At 38.9% G+C, this 22,357-nt stretch overlaps 2 protein-coding genes across 4 annotated transcripts; both read left to right on the top strand.

The window, feature by feature from the left end:
- The first annotated feature begins 6,316 nt into the window (after positions 1-6,316).
- On the top strand, positions 6,317-13,946 carry LOC114565962 (caytaxin). The gene is made up of 11 exons (XM_028594304.1): positions 6,317-6,393; positions 7,590-7,648; positions 7,729-7,956; positions 8,161-8,319; positions 10,224-10,326; positions 10,690-10,821; positions 11,000-11,086; positions 11,334-11,432; positions 11,963-11,998; positions 12,105-12,146; positions 13,709-13,946. Exons 1-11 carry the CDS (start codon positions 6,317-6,319, stop codon positions 13,713-13,715), a joined length of 1,029 nt encoding a protein of 342 aa, XP_028450105.1. The 3' UTR covers positions 13,716-13,946.
- Positions 13,947-16,556: 2,610 nt separating this feature from the next.
- Positions 16,557-19,198, top strand: LOC114565064 (nicotinamide riboside kinase 2). 3 transcript variants are annotated; one of them, XM_028592891.1, is made up of 8 exons: positions 16,557-16,710; positions 16,809-16,899; positions 17,731-17,779; positions 18,000-18,174; positions 18,288-18,359; positions 18,443-18,549; positions 18,711-18,796; positions 18,893-19,198. In XM_028592891.1, the coding sequence occupies exons 1-7, from the start codon at positions 16,685-16,687 to the stop codon at positions 18,794-18,796; spliced, it is 606 nt and encodes a 201-aa protein (XP_028448692.1). In that variant the 5' UTR covers positions 16,557-16,684; the 3' UTR covers positions 18,893-19,198. The 3 variants fall into 3 exon arrangements, with proteins under 3 accessions (XP_028448692.1, XP_028448691.1, XP_028448694.1); XM_028592890.1 differs by having other exon boundaries at positions 18,890-19,198; XM_028592893.1 differs by lacking the exons at positions 16,557-16,710; positions 17,731-17,779 and having other exon boundaries at positions 16,811-16,899; positions 18,890-19,198.
- The last annotated feature ends 3,159 nt before the right edge of the window (positions 19,199-22,357 follow it).

Here is a 22,357-nt window from a genome sequence, read left to right as displayed (position 1 = left end):
CATGTACATGTTATCAAGAAGTCAGTCCAACCCATGTATCTTAAAGGGGTGATAGAAAAAAACGATTTTACCTTGTCATAGTTAAAAAACGACAGTTTGGAGGGTAAATAGGACATACATAGAACCTCAAAATCCCATTGACACCCCTTTCCTCTGCAAATCTCACAATTTGAAACTGCTGCTGAAAACGGGCGAATCTCAACAAAGTCTGTAGTCTTTGTCACGCCCCAACATTTGCATAGGCTACACCACTGACCTGAGGTCAGCTCAGTCTTCTGAATCTAGCTAGGTCACGCAGATCTCCAGAGGTCCGCTATATAATTACTATTATGCAATGTTTTGTTACTAAATTCACTTCTGAGACTTTTTTATGCGAGACAGCAACATGTAGAGGTCAAATATGGGCCGTTTTATGAACGTTGATGGCTAATTGCAAATTTTATCCAACTGTGAGTCGCAGTTCAGCAGGAGCTCAGCATGCTAACGTGACAGCGGCCGGTGCTGCCTCGCCACCCAGCGTTTCCTCATTTATAGACCCCGGCTCGCTGTGAGCTAAATGGATCTCCGTCACAACCAGAAGCTCCATACCTGCGCAAAGTCACTGTTTCTGGGTTACTGGACTACTAAATGCCAACGCCCTGATGGAGCTCCAGGGCCTGCAGCTAGCCGCGATCTTTATCCATAGGATTGAAGGGACACCAGCAGCTAACAAAACCCCTCAAATTCACAAAAATGTATTAAATTGAAATCGGACATAAGAGTTAGCTTAGTAAGACCTTAAGGTAGATGTTATATAAGTGTCTTGACGAAATTCAAACTGTAAATATATTATAGTTATGCCGAAAGTGTAGCTAGCTAGCTAGCTAGCCTCGATCTTTAGCTACCCATAGGATTGAATGGACAGTAGCAGCTAACAAAACACATCCTATTCACAAAAATGCATTAAATTTAAATCTGACACAAGTGTTAGCTTTGTAAGACCTTGTGGTAGCTGTTATATAAGTGACGTGATGAAATTCAAATTGTAAATATATTATACTTATGCCGAAAGTGTAGCTAGCTAGCTAGCTAGCCTCGATCTTTAGCAACCCATAGGACTGAATGGACACTAGCAGCTAACGAAACCCCTCCTATTCACAAAAATGCATTAAATTTAAATCGGACACAAGCGTTAGCTGTGTAAGAACTTAGGGTAGCTGTTATATAAGTGGCGTGACGAAATTCAAACTGTAAATATATTATAGTTATGCCGAGAGCCGGACAGCTCTGCAGAGCCCCAAGCTCCGGTTGTCCAGTAGGTAACCTGTTGACGAGTCTCCAATGTGTTTCTATGTGGTTTACTCAAACCAATCAGCTTGCAGCTCATCTAAATATTCATGAGCATACCATATTTGGAAGAAAAGCTCTTGTTACAAATAGGGCCATATTCACAGGGTAGTTATGGGCCCATAAAATAGCATTCGGGCAATTTTCAGCCCAACCAATGTTACATACCCTATTTGGAGACCTTAAGGAACAGTATCAAATACCCTATATAATCATTCTATCACCCCTTTAAATGTGATTAGACCAGCACACTATTTCCTTCCTTGTTGCATTGTAGATATGTCTTTCATAGGGAACACTCTACCACCATCTGGTGGCAGGATAGTCAACAAACTCAAAATCAAAAATCAAAAAAATTAAATATCTGTGACCCAGTTACACATGGGTGATGAATATAAATACATATAGAATTGTTTAGCACTCTGTGAAAGTAAACACAATACATTGTGAGCCTAGAACTGAAACATGATTTTTTTTTTCTGCAAAAAGCTACAGGAATGTGCAGTTTATTAAGGAAAATACAACAGAACATTGTAATTTCATCTTATTGACAATAAAAAAAAAACACTCAAAGATCTTTAGATAGTTCTCAAAACAAGATACAGTAAGCCACAATTAAAGCTAGGCAAGAAGGTATGTTCTTAAACATCTGAAGCTACCTTTCGGGATCTCTCAACAGTACCTGATTTGTGGAAAAACAAATGCTTTAGTCACAAGTCTGGGCATGTTGCAGTGTTTCAGTGCTGTGCAAAGTAGCGTTATTAATAGAATACTGTAAGCACACCCAAAATGCATTTTTCTGCAAAGCAGCCAATGGCAGGAGAAGAATAGGAAACAGTGGCTGCCCCCACTGGGCGATGAGTGCCATGCCAGAGAGAAGCCACTCTGTGTCACTGACGTCGCCCAGAGCTCAGTGCAGCTGTGAGGACAGAAAGGGAGGGAGGGGGTGTGAGCATTACAGCTAGGGAGCAAGAGAAAAGGAAGGGAATTCATTTGGAGGAGGGGTTTTAATCAAGAGAGGTTAAAAGAGATGGTGAGAAAAGGCAAGAAAGTGAGAGACTGTATGTACTGTATATGTGTGTGTGATGGAGGAAGATGCTGTTGCCAGGGAACAGTGGTGAAGTAAAAACGTCCATCTTTTCCAGCTTGCGGTGGGATCAAAACACATTAAATTATGGATGCAAAATGGAATGAATGCAAGGAGAAGGAAAACAGCGGATCCTGACTCCCAGCAGCCTAAGAGAATCAAAGAGAAGGTACAGTAGGCAGGTGTGATTACATAACCACAATAACACATACGGGTGACATCATCACATCAGGATTAGAGCCTGGGGTGGGAGCATTAGTGTTGGCAGAGGGAGGAGGAGGGTAGAGGGGGATTCAGCAGAGATGAGCAGAAGTAAATGGGAGGAAGAGAGCTAGAGCGTGATCATCATGAGACAAGCTAAAAGCGCAGGGCGAGGATTATCTTTTTACCAAAACGCAGCACAGGATCTGGCAAGCAGAAGAGACTGAAAAGATGAGAGCAGGATGGTGTTTGCTGTGTGATCACCCTGACTCTCCTTACCGTTCTCTCTACTGGATGACACATTTTCTCTCTGAGCCTCCATTAGAAGCATCAGTAAACAGCAAGAATCATTCAGCAGCCCAGATCCTGAGCACTCGAGTGTCCCACTTGCAGATGTAAACAATGAGGACCCTTACTCTGCTCAGGCAGATTTAAGGAGGAGGAAGAAATTTAAGAGGAGAAACTGAAAGCAAAACCAGGAAGCTTTCAAAACGGCAAAGAGGAAGTCATCCTAATCACAGTATGTGAGTACCCTTCCTTTACATGGGCCCTTATTTTTCTGGTTTTGGCTGGATAAAATGCTTTTCTTCAGTGGGGCAGATTCTCAATTAATTACATGGTATTTAATGTTTTTAATTCTGCTACTGTTTGTGATTCAAATTACTGAGACAGTGTCTGATTTCATTTGTCAGCTAAGAAAAGGATGGCAGTCGTGACAAGATAGCTTTTCTCTTCACACATTTTCAGGCCTTAAAAATGTCAATTCTCAATCAGGGTCTTTATATAACCTAAATGAACATGTATTTTCTGCAAAATGTTTTTGTTATTTGACATTATATATTTGTGTTTGTCCATGCTCTTCTCACTGTCTTGAAGTGGACAGGGCTCATTTGGAAAAGGTGGTCACTTATTTTTGTGTACCGATCAGGATTTAATCAAATCACAGCCTTTCAGTTCTGATAAAGAAGATTAGCTGAGTTTTCAAATGTTAAACTCTCTTTAAATTATATCTAAATATGTTGTAACTTTGATTGCTACTTATTTAGTTATACATATTTAATGTTATGAAGAAATACTTAAGATTTGAATTCAAATATCCAGGGCTTTTCCTGTAAATTGCAATCAACCCAGTTGAGGAAAGCTGTACTCGATCATGATGTATTGCCTTGCCTTTTATCATCAGTGGCTCTATTGATGTGATATTTAGTTAAAGTGTAAAAAAAGAAGTAAGGTTAAAATGTATCTTGAGCATTTTTATCTATTTGCTTTCCACCTCTGAGACAGATTATTAGGTGTTTGGTATGATAGACACAATGCAGTGAATAGCTTACGAGATATTGTTTGGGTAATGAAGGCTGCTCTGCCATCTGGACTCAAATCCCGACCAAACACGTGCTACTGCAACATTACTTTGTGTACATCAATCAGCAGTTGACTGCATGAGCAGCTGAGCCTTGGCAAGAGACATCTGCACAGACAACAAACCACACCACACACACTGAGCTGAGGTTTCTGTGTGAATTTTCCACTTTATTCTCAGCTAGTCACCCTCCTCTTTTATTCTTAATATAGCAGGGAAATTATCAATCTGTTTCACAAAGCTTTTTTCAAAAGATTAGAGTGTTAGAACAGAAGAAAGGGAATCAAAGTGTGATTTGGCCACAAGGAACTTTATTAAAGTGACGTTTAAGGAGTTCCCTACCAAGCTCATATCAAACACTTCAATTTTCTTACGGGATAATACAGTGTAAACACTTAATCATTCTCCTCGATCGTTTAGAGCCCAATCACAACACAGCAGCTCCATCAGCATGTAGCCTGAGGGCCTGTGCCTTTTAGACCACATTTGTAGTTTTTTTCAGCATAGGCTCTGACATGTCTCACTACAGCACATCAGTGCCATCCCAGTGGGCAAATGGACTGTGGTAACGTCTGCTGCAGCATGAACTCTGGCTGGGACAGAAATGTAGGAAGGACACTCCTCCCCCATACGCACATTTCTGACACGATGCTCACACATGACGTTCACTCTGTGCATTACTGATCCTTGAATGACAGCCTACAACAACCAACGTAAACATGAGGCACAGTAAAGCTTTACATTGCATAGCAAGAAAAGGACATGCAGCGTTGGATGGAGACTTCAGTCATTTCTGATTTGCTTATGTAAAATATGGTTCAGATCACTATCTGCTTTTTGGCGGCACGCATGATTTGCTTGTATTGCCCTGAGGGGCTGTATGAGCCATATTTTGTCTCCTTCCCTAGGGATGTAGGGAAACTGTTACTTAGTTTTGACAACGTTGTATTCATTTATATATTTAAGATTTGTTGGATTCTTCATTACACCCATGTTTTGCGGTCTCCAGACCACTTACAGTTTTTTTCGATTGCTAAACGACAGTGGGCAAAACTGTGAGTAACATGTGCAAAACTCTAACTACAGTCTGCACAGCAGCAGTTCATGTGGACCAAACTCTTCGTTTTTCGTTTTTCATTGCTTGAACACAGTTTTCAAAACTCTACACACTTATCCCATGACTTTAACCACAATGTGCAGAACACTGTGGATTTACAGCACTTTGTTCAAATGCTAATACACTGCTGTCAAAACTGTTAACCACACATTCAAAACAGAATAGATTTCAGTCTGGTGCCTATCAAACACTGCTGATTGCAATTTTAGCTGAAAGCCTAAGCAGGTGTCTTATTTTAGACTAGTTAGTGAACATAAATGGTATTTATACAGAGAAAGCCCAGAAAGCCTTTTTTTGTATACAAACACGAAATAAGAATGAAACAATTATACACTGTACCGTTTGAGAGAAACAGGTAAAAGATCAAAGATACCAATATGTCCAGGTAAGATGTCTGAGATTATGTACACAAGTATAAAAAAAGTGAAAAACACTATATCTTTACAATAGTAAAACTGTGTTCTTACTGTTTTTCAGTAAGTAATGGCGGTGAAAACAATAGAAACACCACATTCATTTTTATTTAGAGATGATGAAGACATCCAATGTGATGAAGAAAACTTGCCACATGTGTGTTATCTCAGCACAGTGTTTGGCTGCTCTGAGTCTGTTTTGCAGGTGATGTGAACTGTTTAGCTCAGGTGACTGTTGGTAGTGTGCAGACTGTAGTTTGAGTTTTGCACATGTGACTCCAGTTGTGCCCACTGTCGTTTAGCAATTGGAAAAAACTGTAATTACAGCTCCTTAAAGCTATATACTGTGGTTAAGTCGTCTTTTCCTTGGCCTATTTAAGGGGTACTCCAGCAATTAAGGACATCGCTTCCATAAGGTTGTTTAAATTATGAGACAAATTTCAAAAGGAATGGTCAAAATTGAAGCAAAAGAGGCTGAGATATCCTAATGTTTCGTTCCTAGTATGGTTTAAGCTCCAAAACAGTGTACCTACATTTCCCATAATGCAACAGGATAGTGTCTTTCGTTACATCTTCCCTGCCTGGTAAACACCCACTTTTTTAAAACGCCACACCTTCAGTTTGTAACGCTGGCTGTCTATTGTAAGTTTGGCTCAATTATAATACTCAAGCCAAAATCAGATAATCCTAATGAAATCATGAAGCGCCCCTTTAAGACAGCTACAAGTTCTCTGTCATAACAATGCTTTAAAACAATTCATTGTTGAATTTGTCAACCACAGAGAGCTGAAGCCCGTCCTCCCTGGCAGAGGATGGGTACAGCAGAGGCCACTTTACGCATGGACAGCATGGAGGTTAAGGACGAGTGGCAGGATGAAGACTTCCCCAGGTATTCCTGTGTGTGTGTGTGTGTGTGTGTGTGTGTGTGTGTGTGTGTGTGTGTGTGTGTGTGTGTGTGTGTGTGTGTGTGTGTGTGTGTGTGTGTGTGTGTGGGTGTGTGGGGTGTGTGTGTGTGTGTGTGTCAGTGTGTGTGTCAGTGTGTGTGAGCTGTTTTAAATGCTGAAAGGCAGCAGGTGTGTTCTTTCCTTGATGTAGTCGTTATGTGTTCCGTAATTATGTTGTATCATGTCAGTGAACAAAATCGCAGCTAGCAATGAGAAAAAAAAGAGGAAAAGTCAAACACATCAGGGTGTCCAGCAATGGAAAAATAGTCGGCCAACTACTGGCAAGAAACATTTCTACAGCAGAGGAAACTTTATTATTCAAGTACATCCACCGTATTCACAACATATTTATACACAGTTTTTTACATAGTATCGTCCATGTTTGATATCTATCTGCTGCAGGTATTTGTAATATATAATAATATAACAATGGTATCCTTGTAGCTCAGTTGGCTAAGGCAATGTCGACAGTTTAAACATGAGTCCCATAAAGGAACGTTGTAGAAGGATTTTACAATGTTGATTTTTTTTTTTCTCCATTGTTCTGTATCTGTTGGTGCTGTCTTTAACTTACCTAAAGCTACATAATAACAGCAATTATCCCTACAGCTGCATCAGCTTGCCTGTACTTGTGGTTGTAGGGCGTCTTTGTCTATTCATGCGTGCGTGCGTGCGTGCGTGCGTGCGTATGTGCGTGCGTGTGTGCGTACGTGCGTATGTGCGTGCGTGTGTGTGTGTGTGTGTGTTTGTGTGCATGCCCTTTCACTGAGGGTTTAGCTGTCTTATTATAATGTCAGAGAGGAGTTGGTGATTATTACTGGTGTTGCTTTCTCAAACAACACATATTGTTTCCAAGGACACAATGTGGTTAAATAACAATAGGGCCACTCCAAAAACAAAAGACTACGAGTGAAAATGCTAGGAATGACTGCTCATAGTTTATTTCATCATTTCATTTATTTAATTTTTTTTATCATTGCAGTGTATTGTTAAATGTTAATGCTTAATCATCACAATCATTAACTTGGTAGCAGGAAAATAATAGGCCAACTACAATTCCTATATATGTCATTTTATGTTTTATTTATGCTGTTTCCATGTCATTGTATTTATTTCGGTATTTTTATGTCTTTCTCTGCAGGCCACTGCCAGAGGATGGAGATGTTGATTCTTCATGTGGCCTCACTGACCACAGAACCAGTAAGTGGATAAAATACACATCATTAACTATATTCTTTTATGATATACTGTATCTGAACTTTGCTGGCCTGCCTGTCCAGATCCTCCCACCACTCTGAATGTGGGCGTGTCCGTGGCCCAGCGTAAGCGTCGTACTCTGGTCGCCCCCGACATGAACCTCTCCCTGGATCAGAGCGAGGGGTCGGTGCTCTCTGATGAGTTTCTGGAAACGCCCGACGACCTGGACATCAACGTAGATGACATTGAGACTCCTGATGAAACAGACTCGCTGGAGTTCATCAACAATGGCAACGAGCTGGAGTGGGAAGGTCAGATTATTGTTTTAGATGATCAATTTTAAAGATGGCACCATTTTATAAGGTCAAGGGATGCATGTTGGAAATTCTGTCTATAGCAACTGAATGTTTTTCATTCTTGTATACCACTATCACAATACCACTATCAAAAGTCATAGTCAAAGAGAATTTTAGGAAGAGGAAGATTAAACAATCTGACCATCACCTTTTGTCTAGATGACACTCCTGTGGCCACTGCCAAGCGTCTTCCAGGTGAAAGGGAAGAGGAGAGAGACTCATCCGGTCGTCTATGGCGAACAGTGATCATCGGAGACCAGGAGCAGCGGATTGACATGCAGGTCATCAGACCATACCTGAGGGTGGTCACACATGGAGGTTTGTGAAAAAGTGTTTACTTTGTGTCTATGTGTGTGTGTGTGTGTGTGTGTGTGTGTGTGTGTGTGTGTGTGTGTGTGTGTGTGTGTGTGTGTGTGTGTGTGTGTGTGTGTGCGTGTGTGCATGTGTGTGTGTGTGTGTGTGTGTGTGTGTGTGTTAGGATTCATCCAACATTGGGTTTGAAAGACCAGTTCTAACACGACAGTTTAAGATCAAAGTTGATGATAGTTTTTGATGCAAATATTATGAACCTAGTTGAAAGAATGAAACATTGCACTCAAACAAAGACCGACCAAATAGCACTGCACTTTTTGTTGCAAAGTCCAACAAAAAGAGTTGTATAGAGACATACACTTGGTTGGCAGTTTATTAGGCACACTAGGCCTAAACAACAGTGTTGCAATAAATCTTACCTTCATGAATAATATACTTCAGGATCATTTTAAAGGATGTAGTTTGTGGTGCTGTTGAACTGAATTGAATTACACTAACAGGGGTTTCTATTATTTTGTCTTCCCTCATTGATATTAATGAAGTGGTCAAAATAATACAGTTTTTTTCGATTGTTCAACGACAGTGTGCAAAACTGGAGTCACGTGCAAAACTCTTACTACAGTCTGCACAGCAGCAATTCATGTGGATCAAACTCTAGATCATTTTTCATTGCTTGAACACAGTTTTCAGAACTCTACACACTTATCCCATCACTTTAACCACAACGTGCACAACACTGTAGATTTACAGCACTTTGTTCAAATGCTAACACACTGCTGTCAAAACTGTTAACCACACATTCAAAACAGAATAGCCTAGATTTCAGTCTGGTGCCTATCAAACACTGCTGATTGCAATTTTAGCTGAAAGCCTAAGTAGGTGTCTTATTTTAGACTAGTTAGTGATCATATATGGTATTTATACAGAGAAAGCCCAGAAAGCCTTTTTTTGTATACAAACACCAAATAAGAATGAAACAATTATACACTGTACTGTTTGAGAGAAACAGGTAAAAGATCAAAGATACCAATATGTCCAGGTAAGATGTCTGAGGTTATGTACACAGCTATAAAAAAAAGTGAAAAACACTATATCTTTACAATAGTAAAACTGCGTTCTTACTGTTTTTCAGAAAGTAATGGCGGTGAAAGCAATAGAAACACCACATTCATTTTTATCTAGAGATGATGCAGACATCCAATGTGATGAAGAAAACTTACCACATGATGCTGGAGAGAGGCAGGATTAGTCACACTATTCTTTGGTACTGTTACGTATGTACCTTTAGTTTTTTTTCCCCAGTAATTCCATAAATTACTAGAGACAAAATACTTTATTGAAGAAGACTGCTGATTTTCATTCCTTCTTTTTTACCTTATGTAAAAATTGGTATGCTATACAATCTACATTTTGTCCTTAAATAAACTATTGAGTAGTGTAAAAGTCACTCAAATTGTTCAAACTGTAAAGATGAAAAAGTTTGTAATTTCTGTATTGGTGTTTGACGCTAGTGTTTTTACCCTCAGTGTGTTCTGAGTGACAGTGTGTGTTATCTCAGTGAGGCTTGTGCACAGTGTTTGGCTGCTCTGAGTCTGTTTTGCAGGTGATGTGAACTGTTTAGCTCATGTGACTGTTGGTAGTGCAGACTGTAGTTTGAGTTTTGCACATGTGACTCCAGTTCTGCCCACTGTCGTTTAGCAATCGGAAAAAACTGTAATAAACAACCTTTGTGCATTTAATGTCCCTGGGACAAGAAACAACAAACAAGAAAAAAAAGACTAACTAAAAGATCTTTCGGATAGCTTTTTTTCTCGGTTTTCATATTTTTTCAGACCGTGATAATGCAGTCAGTGTCACAACATTGCCAATGCAGCTGCCGTCATACTGAATGTGTCTCTCTCCTCTTTCAGGTTATTATGGAGAGGGTCTGAATGCCATTATCGTGTTTGCAGCCTGCTACCTTCCTGACAGTGGCTGTGAGGACTACACGTACATCATGGAGAATCTCTTTCTGTAAGATCCATTCTGGCCCTTAATGGACTCTTTTACAGTAGCGTGCTGTATTATGACCCTTTTATAACATTATTCTTTTACCTTTATTATTATTTTTCGCTGTATAATTGATCAAAGAAAATGACTGGAGAAAATGTTAGTTGATGTTTAGTAAATATATGCATGACAAATCATATCTGAAATGATTATTTACATTAAATGCTAGAAACAAAGCTTGAATAACTTTACCAACACTCACTGGCATTAAGAATTTTACTTTGTGAAGTACATATCTAGGAATTCTTTCAGGTAAAGTGTTTTCATCTTCTATGTTACTGTACCTACCCTCCGAGTCAGATCTGAGCTTGTTTGCTCTGTCCTCAGGTATGTTGTGAGCAGCCTGGAGCTGCTGGTGGCCGAAGATTACATGATTGTTTACATGAACGGAGCAACTCCTCGTAGGAAGATGCCCGGCATCAGCTGGCTGAAGAGATGCTACCAGATGATTGACAGGAAGTAAGACAGAATATCACAACAGTTTATGGAAAATGTGATGGAAATGAGAATATAGTCAAGAATGTATAACTAATGTTGTCGATGCTAAGGATAAATGATGATGCAATTCAAATTTATTATGAATGAAATTATTATTAGAAGGAGGAAAGCATCCCAAACAATTGAATGTCTCCTGTAGACTGAGGAAGAATCTAAAATGTCTCATCATCGCTCACCCAACGTGGTTCATCCGGACCGTCCTGGCCATCTCAAGACCTTTCATCAGGTGAGGATACATTTAGTCTGGTTTGTAGTCCATCAGTCTATCCTTTGAGTTATATATTGGCTCTTATCTAAACAAATCCAAGAAACAGAAAGAAGATAAATTACAAAGTTGTGACATAATAATCCAGTTGCATCACAAAACATAAAGAGCTGTGCTACAAGGCCTGGACTTGATGACACCGATACAGATATTAGGTGTTCAGACTGGATCATTTGTGATAATTGCATGGTGTTGATGCTTTCTTCAGCGTGAAGTTCATGGACAAGATTCGTTACGTTCACACCCTGAAGGAGCTCAGCCAGATCATCCCCATGGAGCACGTGCAGATCCCCGAGTGTGTGTTGCAGTAAGTTCTCCGAGCCACCAGGGGTCAGTGTTGAGACACTAAACATGTCTATCACTGCTTTTGTTATTTATTGCATGCTTATAGTAACACTTTGAGGTGAATGCTCACAGTTCGGTGATAGAACTAAATCTGAGCCAAGCTGTGTTTATTCATTAATATTTAGTTTGTATAATTTATTTAAATATATAGTTGTCACTTTTTATTTTACTACACTTCAACATCTGAAATGGTAGACAACCAAGATAGTGTGTAATACACTAGCAGTCACAAAAAGAGACCTACTCTACTTCAGCATTCACTCTGTAGACATTCTGTCTTTTGTGGCAAACACCATGTATCTGAAACCTTATACTAAAAGAAACCATGACAGCCACGTTCTATACAGCATGCAATTGGGAATTGGGACAGGGATTTTTGAAAAGTAAAAACTCATATTGGTATTCACATTGTTTTTTTTCATCAAACTGTAGGTGGCTGTACCTTGGAATTCAAAAGTTTTAGTCAAACATCTCTTTTCTCATTTGTTAAAGGTATGACGACGAGAAGTTACAAGTACAAAGGGAAAGGTGAGCAATAGATATGCATGTGATTTTATGTTAAAAAGAGTTTCAATGCCTACTCTTTTTCCTGCATCTAAGTAGCATTCTTAATATTTGCCTGTCTTACTTACAGACTTGAGCAAGAGCAGCCTAACTCATCACTGCCTAAAGAAAGGTGACCTCCTTTTGCAATGCATGCAGTCCAGTAGTTTTTGATTATTTGTTTTTATCTACTTCAGCACTACAACATGGAAAATGTTCAGACATTTTAATTATTTTATTCAAAACTGGTAGGAGGCTGCTAGGAGTCTGAAACAATTTCACTCTCACTTACATACACTTCATTTCATTTAGTCAGATAAGAAACTGAAATAAGAAAACTTGTCATGTAAACTTGTCAAAAAAAGTCATGTAAAAGGCTAAATAGAAAACCAATCGTGTGCGTTTCTTCTCTTTAAATTAAGTGTGAGCAACTTGTGCAGTCACATAGGTTTTGGCAACAGAAAGCACAGCCTAATATGGGCTAGATGACCAAGCTAAATATTTATATTTACTTATGGCTTAACTTTAATCTGTCATTTCCAGGCCAAAGTCGATGATAGCAGAGGTAGGCCGTGACATTTGACATTAAGTGCTTGTAAGGGCTGTCATTGACATAACTGCCTTTCCAACCAATTTACCCCAGGCTAATTTGTAATGTCAGACCACTGTAACTAATCTCTGACATACAGGGAAATGTTCTTGTCTCCCCCCACACACACATGCTTATGTGCGCAGGAGAGACACGATACAATAAATCACCTAAATGCTGGACGATGGCCAGTCTGGAGTGTTGACTCACTGACCAAAGGTCTAAAGGGTCAGCTCTCAGTTCAAGATCCAGTTTACAGAACCATACGGAGTTAAGTGAGACCACAAGCAGACAGAAAAAGATTACTCAGATCTCAGTTACTCAAATCTTGTCTTAAAAAGATGTACATCTCATTTACTTTTTCCGTCACTTCCGCAATATTTGATTAATCAAATATTGCTTCTTGGATATTTGATTAATCGTGTTAGTCCTTCTCTGTGAGCACTGAACTAAAGGCTGAAGCACAAAATATTGAGCTGTATGATTACTGTCGATCAGTCCAGCTCATTCCACACAACTTTCTCTTTTGCCAAGTCATGTTTCAGTTCCTAAAATTCAGACTCTCTGATCCTCAAACCTCATATTTCTTTCAGACCCTGTGTTACATAAAGCACAGCTGCTAATATCTTTAAGCCTGCCTGCATACAACCGATCAATTCTATTTTTAATGGGTTGTACGACCGAGGTCTGGGAAAATTATCCGCGTCACACAGCCTCTCCTGAAATTGGGGGAAATTCCCACCGCAGTAGCTTAGGGTGGGTGGCAGGGTTATTTGAGAAACTGCTGTCCTGCTGACCGTTCCTCTCATACTTCATATATCAAAAGAGCTATCAGCCGTAGGACTGGCTGGCATCCCAGGAATGGACACAGGCACCATCCCCTAACCAAATGCCAAGGGATAACGCAGGGGAAAATAAATAGGCAATGTTTGCAATTAGATTTAGTTTAGATGTAGTGCATGCTTACTGACACACTGCCAAATTTAAGGATTATATATGAAATGTATTTGTGGAGATAAAATAAAGTCAGTTGATATATTTCAGACTGTCAGGATAAAGGTGATGGAGAAAGAAAGATAATGAAACTATCTGTATTTGCATTACAGAGCTTAAAATGGAAGAACCAATGGGGGACATTCATTCATTAAAACGAGAGCCAGCTGAGACCACCATCACACGCTTGTTGCACAGGATTAAATCACCTGACTGGATCCATTAGCTGCAAGACAATCATTTCTCTAAAACATTATTTTCAGTGACATGCTTGCTTCTAACTAAAAGTTAATTTAAGCCAAAGTATTACAAGATATAGCTAAATCAAAACGCATTTGTTCCCTGCATGTCAAGTTGAGCTTTATCTACAGCATGACTTCAGCTTCATAAATTAAAAATTAAGGACTTGAATGAACACTCAAGCATCTTCCAACAAGTCGGGAATATTGTCCATTTCAACGTGTACATACTTGTATAGATATTTTTGAGAGAGGTGTTTGCACAGATATTTGGTTTTTGATATGAGTGGCATGGGTATTGTTTGGTTTAATGGTCGTTTACTGAAAAATAATGTGCAATGATATTGTTCTGTTTAGACCTACGGTATGATGCAAACATGTGTTACAGGCTTTAAGTTTTCCAGAGTTGATATGCAGTTGGCATGCTTGTTTATATCCTTCTGTCTCATTTGTTTTTGTCATTTGCCATCATGTTTTAAAAGGTACTTTACAAGATGGAAAACATATATTGTTACAAATTAAATTAAATATATTTAAAGAGAAAGACAAATTAATTGCTAAAAGTGTTATTTATGAAATTGTGCCATTTATTGTTTGTAAAAAAAAATAAATGAATGAACTAAAACAAGCCTTTGTCACTTTGGTATCCAACCTTGACTTCTCATACAGAACAGATGAACATTACAGCTCATAGGTTCATCTTTTTTATTGCCACTAAATATATTCCAGTTTGGTCCGGAATGTTTTTTACAGGCAGTTACTTATGAGTTATTAAGGGGCATAATTATGATTTATGAGTGTGTCAATGTTCTTTGCGTCACCTGACTGTTGTTCTTTATAGGGGTCATTTGGACATAATTCTCCTGAGGTGACCCTCCTTCATTTTTACATGTTAGGATACTGTGATCACAGGGTAGCACATTACATAACCCATAATAAACTGTAATTTGTCCTGCATGTTCCTTTACCTTTTTACCATTGACTTTTATAGTCTATTATGCAAATTCAGTCATGTAGACAATTAACAAATCTTTGTTTCAGATTTGAAAAAGAGACCTTAGTCCAGTAAAATGACATTGCTTCTTCTCTATGTCTCTTAGACTATAGTAATATAAAATAAATATTTCAGCATGAAAATTAAAATGGAAAAGGGGTCTGTTTGCTAAATTTGAGGTTATAACGGATTAAAACAAGAAAGTATTAGGCATATTTGCTTACTGGTTGAAAGTTACATGAAAAGATCAATACCACTTTCATGTCTGAGGGTGGTATGGATCTTCTCATCTAAGTATCTGATTCCCAAAGCCGTTTTAATCCTGAAAATGTTGGTAATTTGACATAATCCTAAAAAGATGTTATAAATTGAATAGGGGATATCAGGTTTGTCTGTCTAAGAAGGAAAAAAGTATGTACACCACATGCTTCACATGGTTTTGACCATGTTGTGGCTTAGTGCCCAACAGAATGTATGAGCCTATATGGGACAGTTTTGTAAACCCTAAAGTCTTACCCAGAATGCAGCAATTTCTGTTAACTAACAGACTGCTTCAACATGTCAAAGCTGCCAATAACTTTGATAGAAGAGGTAAAAGAAATATTATCACAAGGTGTCAACAGGCATCTCTTCTGCATTGGGATAGTCATGGCAGTGAAACATGAAGCCCTCAACATGACCATGTGCTCTGATATAGCTGGGACTCCACCTCTTCCCCACTTAAAATTACAGAGATAGATTCAAAAGATTTGTTCAAAATACTGCAGGAACATAATAAACACAAGGTTAGACTGCACACATCTGGAAGTGTGTGACAAACAGGACTGATAAGCTTAAGTTCAAAAGCATACAGTAGATCCGTTATCAGACCTATAGCCGTGACTCGAGACCCTGTGTGCATATGGCTGGCGGCCATGTAGTTTAGTTGGTTACATCACAAATATGCGCGACGCAACAGGCAGACACACAGCCGACTAAATATAGGGCTTCTGGTTTTTACCCTCCCTGATCTGTCTAAGAATGGAAAACTTTTCCTCTAAAAACCCCAAATAATGAGGTTTCTCTCTTAATTGTGATAGACATGTTTCAGTAAGAGGTTGCAACTTTCATACTTCATACTGTCATGTATTACAGTAAAGGTCAATGAGTGTGTAATTTGCAGCCCTTGCCTCCTCTCCACGCATTGCCTTTTCTAAGATACAAACTCTTATGATAAATCACATCTGCACACATGTTTTACTAACAATTTAAGATTTGTACAATTTCTAAAAAGTTCTTTAAATCAAATTAATCTCAAATTAAGAATAAAGATTTTACAAGCTCTAAAATATCAGCATCACCAGTCTACAGTAGCTTTCTGTCTGAGACTCCACATGTGACTGTGACTCTTTACAAAGAGAGATTTCATTTTGTGTTTCACAGCTTTGCCCCCATCACCATTTCTTTATTATTTTTTATCTTCTATCTGTTGGGTGTGGGGATTTGTCCTGCATGTGGTTGACCAGTGTTCACGGACCCTGACAGCAGGTTTAACATTTGGGATCTACTTTCATGCAACTGTGAGGCTCCAAAGTCCTCCTCCCATTGGTTCTGTGTAGTGCGGTTGTAAAGTGACAGCCTATTGGCTAAGGGAAAAGGAGGCCGATTGGTTTGAGAGGCTGTGACGCTGCAGCGAAATCCTTTATATGTCTCGCAAGGAGATTGTCTATCAATGAAGTAGTAAAAGGAGGGAACGTCTGTGCAGAAGAGAAGGAAAAGCTTTTTTCAAGAAGCCTTTTATAGACTGTTTGCTTTGGGTGGGTTCCCTTCTTTTATTTACTGAATTCCATAGGTGACCGATACACAAATCATAGAAAATGAAGTTCATCATTGGCATTGGAGGGTAAGTGTCATTTAATTTATTTACCTACTTCTGCTTGTCTTTTGATGAAACTTAAAATGTAACTCACATCTGTGGAATGAAATTCATCTTAATTTCAGAGTGACCAACGGTGGGAAGACAACTTTGACAAATAAACTTCTAAAGACATTACCCAACTGTTGTGTGGTGCATCAGGATGACTTTTTTAGGGTAAGCTGAATTAAATTCACAATTATTTTCAACTTTAAATCACTATATGTTCAGTTTAAAGCTGCAGTAATTATTTTAATGTATTAATGTGGAGTTATTGTAACTGTTTTGACATTTTGTGCTCAGAATTAAACCACCAGTCTGACTTGCAGATGTGCTTTCATCACAGTAGCCTAGTAATTAATCTGGCTGATTGTCTCCTGGACAGCCAATCAAAGGGCTGAGCGTCCCCACTTAAAGTCAGACTTTGTCCAATCATGTTGCACATTCTGCAACCAACCTTTTGCTTAATTATTAACCTCATTTGGCCCAAAATAAGCCAGAAGATTGTATCTCTCCCACCACCATCATTTTGTGCTGCATTCTGGGCCCGTAAAGGTTGATTGACAACCGATCACGATTTTTTTTTTAAATCAAAATGACTTGATGTCATTTGTCCACTTATATCTCATGTTATAATGCTATAGCAAAACATCGAGGGTGTCTTCGAGGGCCGCAATTTCCGAAATCGCAAGAGCCTACAGATAATCTGAGACAGTTTGCTAAACAAGCTAGCTTCCATCTTTAAAACACTTTCATCAAAGTGATATAAAAGCAGGCATTACGACCTTCCTGCATTTAAAACATTTTAAAAGAAGTTATTTAGAGAAAGCTTTGTCCTAAGGTATTGAAACTGATATTTTGCAAGCGCAACATTAAAAACCGCACCAAAAAATGTCACCATGCGCTACTTTTGGTGGAGACGAGTCCTTGGCCTGTCCTGTCCAGGTGTGATCAGCTCCGACTTGTTACTAGGTTGCAGCAATGTTTTATTGGTGACTGTTATTTCAGAAACCCGATCAAATAGAAGTCGGGAAGGACGGCTTTAGACAGTGGGATGGTAAGAATGGATTTTGCGTAGGAAAACCATGCAGTAATGTACTTTTTCTTTCCTGCACATTTCCGTAGTTTGGTAACCAATCAAACCTAAACTTTGTGATATTCTGTCATCTATTCTGTAAATGCTACAAACATTCATTAACTTTGACTAATGGTAAGGACTGTTGGTTGAATGTGTGATGAAACCTGCTCTTCTCTCCCCTCTCCTTGTTCTGTATCAGTGATCAGCGCCATGGACATGGAGGCTATGGTCCACACTGTGAAAGGCTGGCAGGAGAACCCGATCAAGTTTGCCCGCTCACACGGAGTGAGCCTGTCACCTGAAGCTGAGGAATGTGAATCGGAGGAGGGGATCCATATTCTCGTTGTGGAGGGGTTCCTCATCTACAATTACAAGTCAGTCGCTGGCCATGTTAAACGTTTTTCCTACACATGCTCTCAAATATAACCTATAGGCCTCTTGACCTCTAAAGCTTTTCACTAATCTGAGCCTTGATCCCCCTCTGCAGGCCTCTAATTGACATCTATGACAAATGTTTCTACATTTCCATTCCTTATGAGGAGTGCAAAAGGAGGAGAAGGTAACAAGCTCTCACAGTGATTCCACTGAAGTGTTGGACAAATGACAGGCTATAAAATGACTCGATTGGTTATGTTTCTACAGTACAAGGACATACACACTCCCTGACCCCCCTGGCCTGTTTGACGGCCACGTCTGGCCCATGTACTTGAAACACAGGAAAGAGATGGAGAACAACTGTGTCAAAATAGGTATGTTGAGCTAATTCTTCCCATCTGAAATAAATATAAATGACCCTTCATGTGCCCACATTGCTCTGTATAATATTATTAATATTTCAATCTCTCCTTTGAAAATAAAGCTTTAACTGCTAACTGTTGGCATCACTTCTGATTTGTGTTTTTCTGTACAGAGTACCTTGATGGGATGACATCAAAAGACAATATCTACAACAAAGTGTATGAAAGTGTTCAGAACTCCCTGCTGAACAACTTATAGGTACATAATTCTTTTTATATATATCATCCTATAGACTTTCACTGACTGTGACAGTGGCAGTGTGAGTAACTTCTCTCCTTTCTCTCTCTACAGCAGGACGGGGATAACAGTGGATTCGTGTATAGACTTGTAAATATTATTTTGTGTAAATGTGTAACACCACTTCTGTACTTCTAGCCTGATTTGTAAATAGTGAATCCTTATTAGGAACTAATGGCAGAAGTGCTGTGTTTTGTATAGTCCTGTGTAACTTTTTTATTATTTTATTTTATTTTAAGTTAAGACACCTCTGGATTGCCCAGTGTTTTACATCAGGGACAGATCTCAACTCTGATCGTGTATAAAATCCCCACTGGGAGGAAGGAGCTGTGTCTCGCAACTAAATGAAATGACTGAATCCAATTTGTGTTTCCTGTTTTTCATTTAACACACAAACACACACACACACACACACACAGACACGCACACACACACGCACACACACCCATGTAACTCCCATTAAGGTCCTGTTCAGAATCACAAAGCTCACGTTTCTCAGCACAAACATTTAAGTACGTTTGAGGATAACTGATAACATCCTGCAGCTCTTAAATGAGACTTCTTATCACCTACATTAGATTTACAGACTCAATAAAAGTGGCCTGCAAACTGAATCCTAGAGAATGTTGTCCCCTAAAAGACAATAGATAAACTATTGCAGTTTACAGGAAGGAAAACGAAAGAAGAATAAATAAAGGTGATTTGATTTAATCACCACTTAACTGTAATTTTAAACAGGATATATACATTATACAAATAACATAATGAGCATGTGTGTGTGTGTCAACACACCCTGAGGGAGGCAACTGTGCCAATATTGTATGAATTTGTGTGTTTTACTCACCCATGTTCATTAAAGGCACTCTATTTTTAATCTTCCCCTTACTGTAAGTGGCTGGAACTGGTTTGTAATGCCAAACCCTACCCATGTATGAGGGCTCTTTAACATTACATACTATAACTTTGAACGTAAATATTATACTAATTATACTAAAAATATATATATATATATATATATATATATATATATATATATGAAAATGACACATAATTACCTTGACCTAAAATTAACATAAAGATTAATTTTCTCCAGAGTGCCCAGGGCACCTGCCATATAACCCCAACATCCCTGATTCGATTCCAGCTGTGGTACCATGTTGCATGTCATACCCCTCTCTCCCCCCCATTTCCAGTCTGCTTCCACACTGTCATCTGTCCAATAAAGCATTGAGTGTAATAATAAATAAGCTAAGTTAAAAAGGTCATTGTCAACTGATGGGGAACACTTATCAGGACACAACGTCCACCTCCAAAGCACTAAATAAAAATATCTGCGTTCTATTTCTGTAAACTTTGTTGGGGAAATTCTCTTTTCAATTGTATCCATTAAGAGTCAGCAGCATAGTGGTTGAAGGCCTATTATGCTCCCCTGCTGTGCTGAAAACACACCCAATAACATTAAAACATACTTTATATATTCTAGCCTATGGCTTTGCAATAAATGAGCAATATCTCTGTCTTGACGACCACTTAGTAAACAATATTTTTTTCAATTACTGTCATCAACATTATAGACATGGATTGAAAGTGCTTTACCACTTCTCCAAAAGATCAAATGTCCTTTCAAAGGTCACCCACATGGCTTTACCCTCAGCCGATACTGTCTGCACAGAAATGAGGGTGCGCAGTACATTGTCACTTTCATTGATATTTCAATGTCAAAAGCCAGTGAATTATACAGTCACCTTGAGGGTTGTCAGTCCTATCTGCAGCTGACTACACAGCATGAACCATAAAACAAGTGACTTGTGTCTGACCGGCAATGATGACTAACAATTCAAAGGATTTATAGTCCGAGCATTTATTAAATCTTTAGTGTCATATAGGCTTTTCTGAATCTTTCCTTCTGTTCATGCACACTACACATTTCTCTGGCAGAGCCACAGAGGGTGTGTTGTGGGGAGGGGGGGGGGGGGAAGAGGGGTGGGTTAGGGTCTTGTGATACGTTTCTGGAGGTCTTTACATGCCAACAGTTGGTCTGGAGCAGAGTGTAGCTGGTCTGTCAGGGTATATTTAGGAGTCTGGGCTGTCAGGGGAATATATTTACTGAGTGGTCAGCCAATTGCTGATTGCCACACATCCACTCGACGCTCCACCGCCTGATCTGACTCAGGGGCCGGGCCCTATGCGCCACCACCGGGTGGGTAAGGTGAGAACCTTGTGCTCCCACGTCACCCACCGCCATGGCAACCCTGAAAGAACAGCCAGGGCGTCCATATTTAGGTGGAGAGGCAGAGACACGAGATGAGCGGCTGTCACATGCTGTGCAGACCCATTGTGTGAATAAGTGAGGACCCCTGATGCATGTGAACAGTTGTGGTTTTGCCAGTGAAGAAATGACCTCGCCGTGACTAAACATATGTGAACAACTGAAGTCCCCCTATTTAGCATTTATAAGCTGTATAATAACATTAAAAAAAATGATAAACACTATTATGTAGTGAAGGGCATTTTAACGCTTATTTATTTATTTATTTATTTATTTGTTTGTTTGTTTGTTTGTTTGCTTTTGTTTATAATGCAATACAATATCAATGTGAAGACACATATGACACAGTACAGACATTTTAACTGCTTATTAATGTACAGTATTTGTCAACAATCCTAATTTCTCCTATTAAGACATATTTTGTATTTTACGTCAGTATTTAACTATTTCGTCATTCTGTTTACACTATTATAGCAGCCTCCACTTATGTGCTGACAACCACATTATAGTGTGTTATTAACCTTTTATTAAGTATGAGTACACTGTTTATGAACGCTAAATAGAGATACAGGAACAGGTTGGCCCCGTGCTTAATCATTGATTCAGGTCACAAAGTGGGTGATTAGATACCTGATACTTGATCCTGTTTGGATGCAGTGACATAAAACCCATTACAGAGAAATAAATGACATGATGCTAGTTCATCCTGCCAATAGAGGAGCAAATACACAACAACAGCGTCTCTGCTGTCCTCTCTTACGGCTTAATTACAGCCAGAAAACATATTCGTATTCACTGTAATAAGAAGAAGAAGGCCCCAACACCCTGCATCTTGAGAGGGATTTTTTTGCTAAGAGATAGACGTTTACTTTTATCTGCAGTGTCAACATTAAACATCAATAGAAGTCATCTTGTTCTTGTTGTTTTTCCACCAGTTTTTTTTTGTTACCAGAAGTAGCTTTGTTAATGTTGCAACGGTTCCTAAAGGTGTTCTTTTTTTTCCTGTGTTGTATATCCTCTTTAATTGAAATATTTGTAAAACATATTTAAAGAAAGAAGCAGGTAACCCATGTAACCATTCACAAACATAAAACAAAACTAAATATCACATATAATAAGCATTAAGAACTACCACAAGTTTTTAAACTTCTAATTATATGTGCAACACTGATCTATGTTGTCATTAGGTTTCTGTAAATAAAAAGCAGTCTTTTGAATAAATGTGACTCATTTACATCACATTGGTTTTAATA

Source organism: Perca flavescens, chromosome 12, assembly GCF_004354835.1.
Source record: "Perca flavescens isolate YP-PL-M2 chromosome 12, PFLA_1.0, whole genome shotgun sequence".
Lineage (NCBI taxonomy): Eukaryota > Metazoa > Chordata > Actinopteri > Perciformes > Percidae > Perca > Perca flavescens.
The sequence above is the reverse complement of the archived record's forward strand: the minus strand, read 5'-3'. Positions and strand labels throughout refer to the sequence as shown.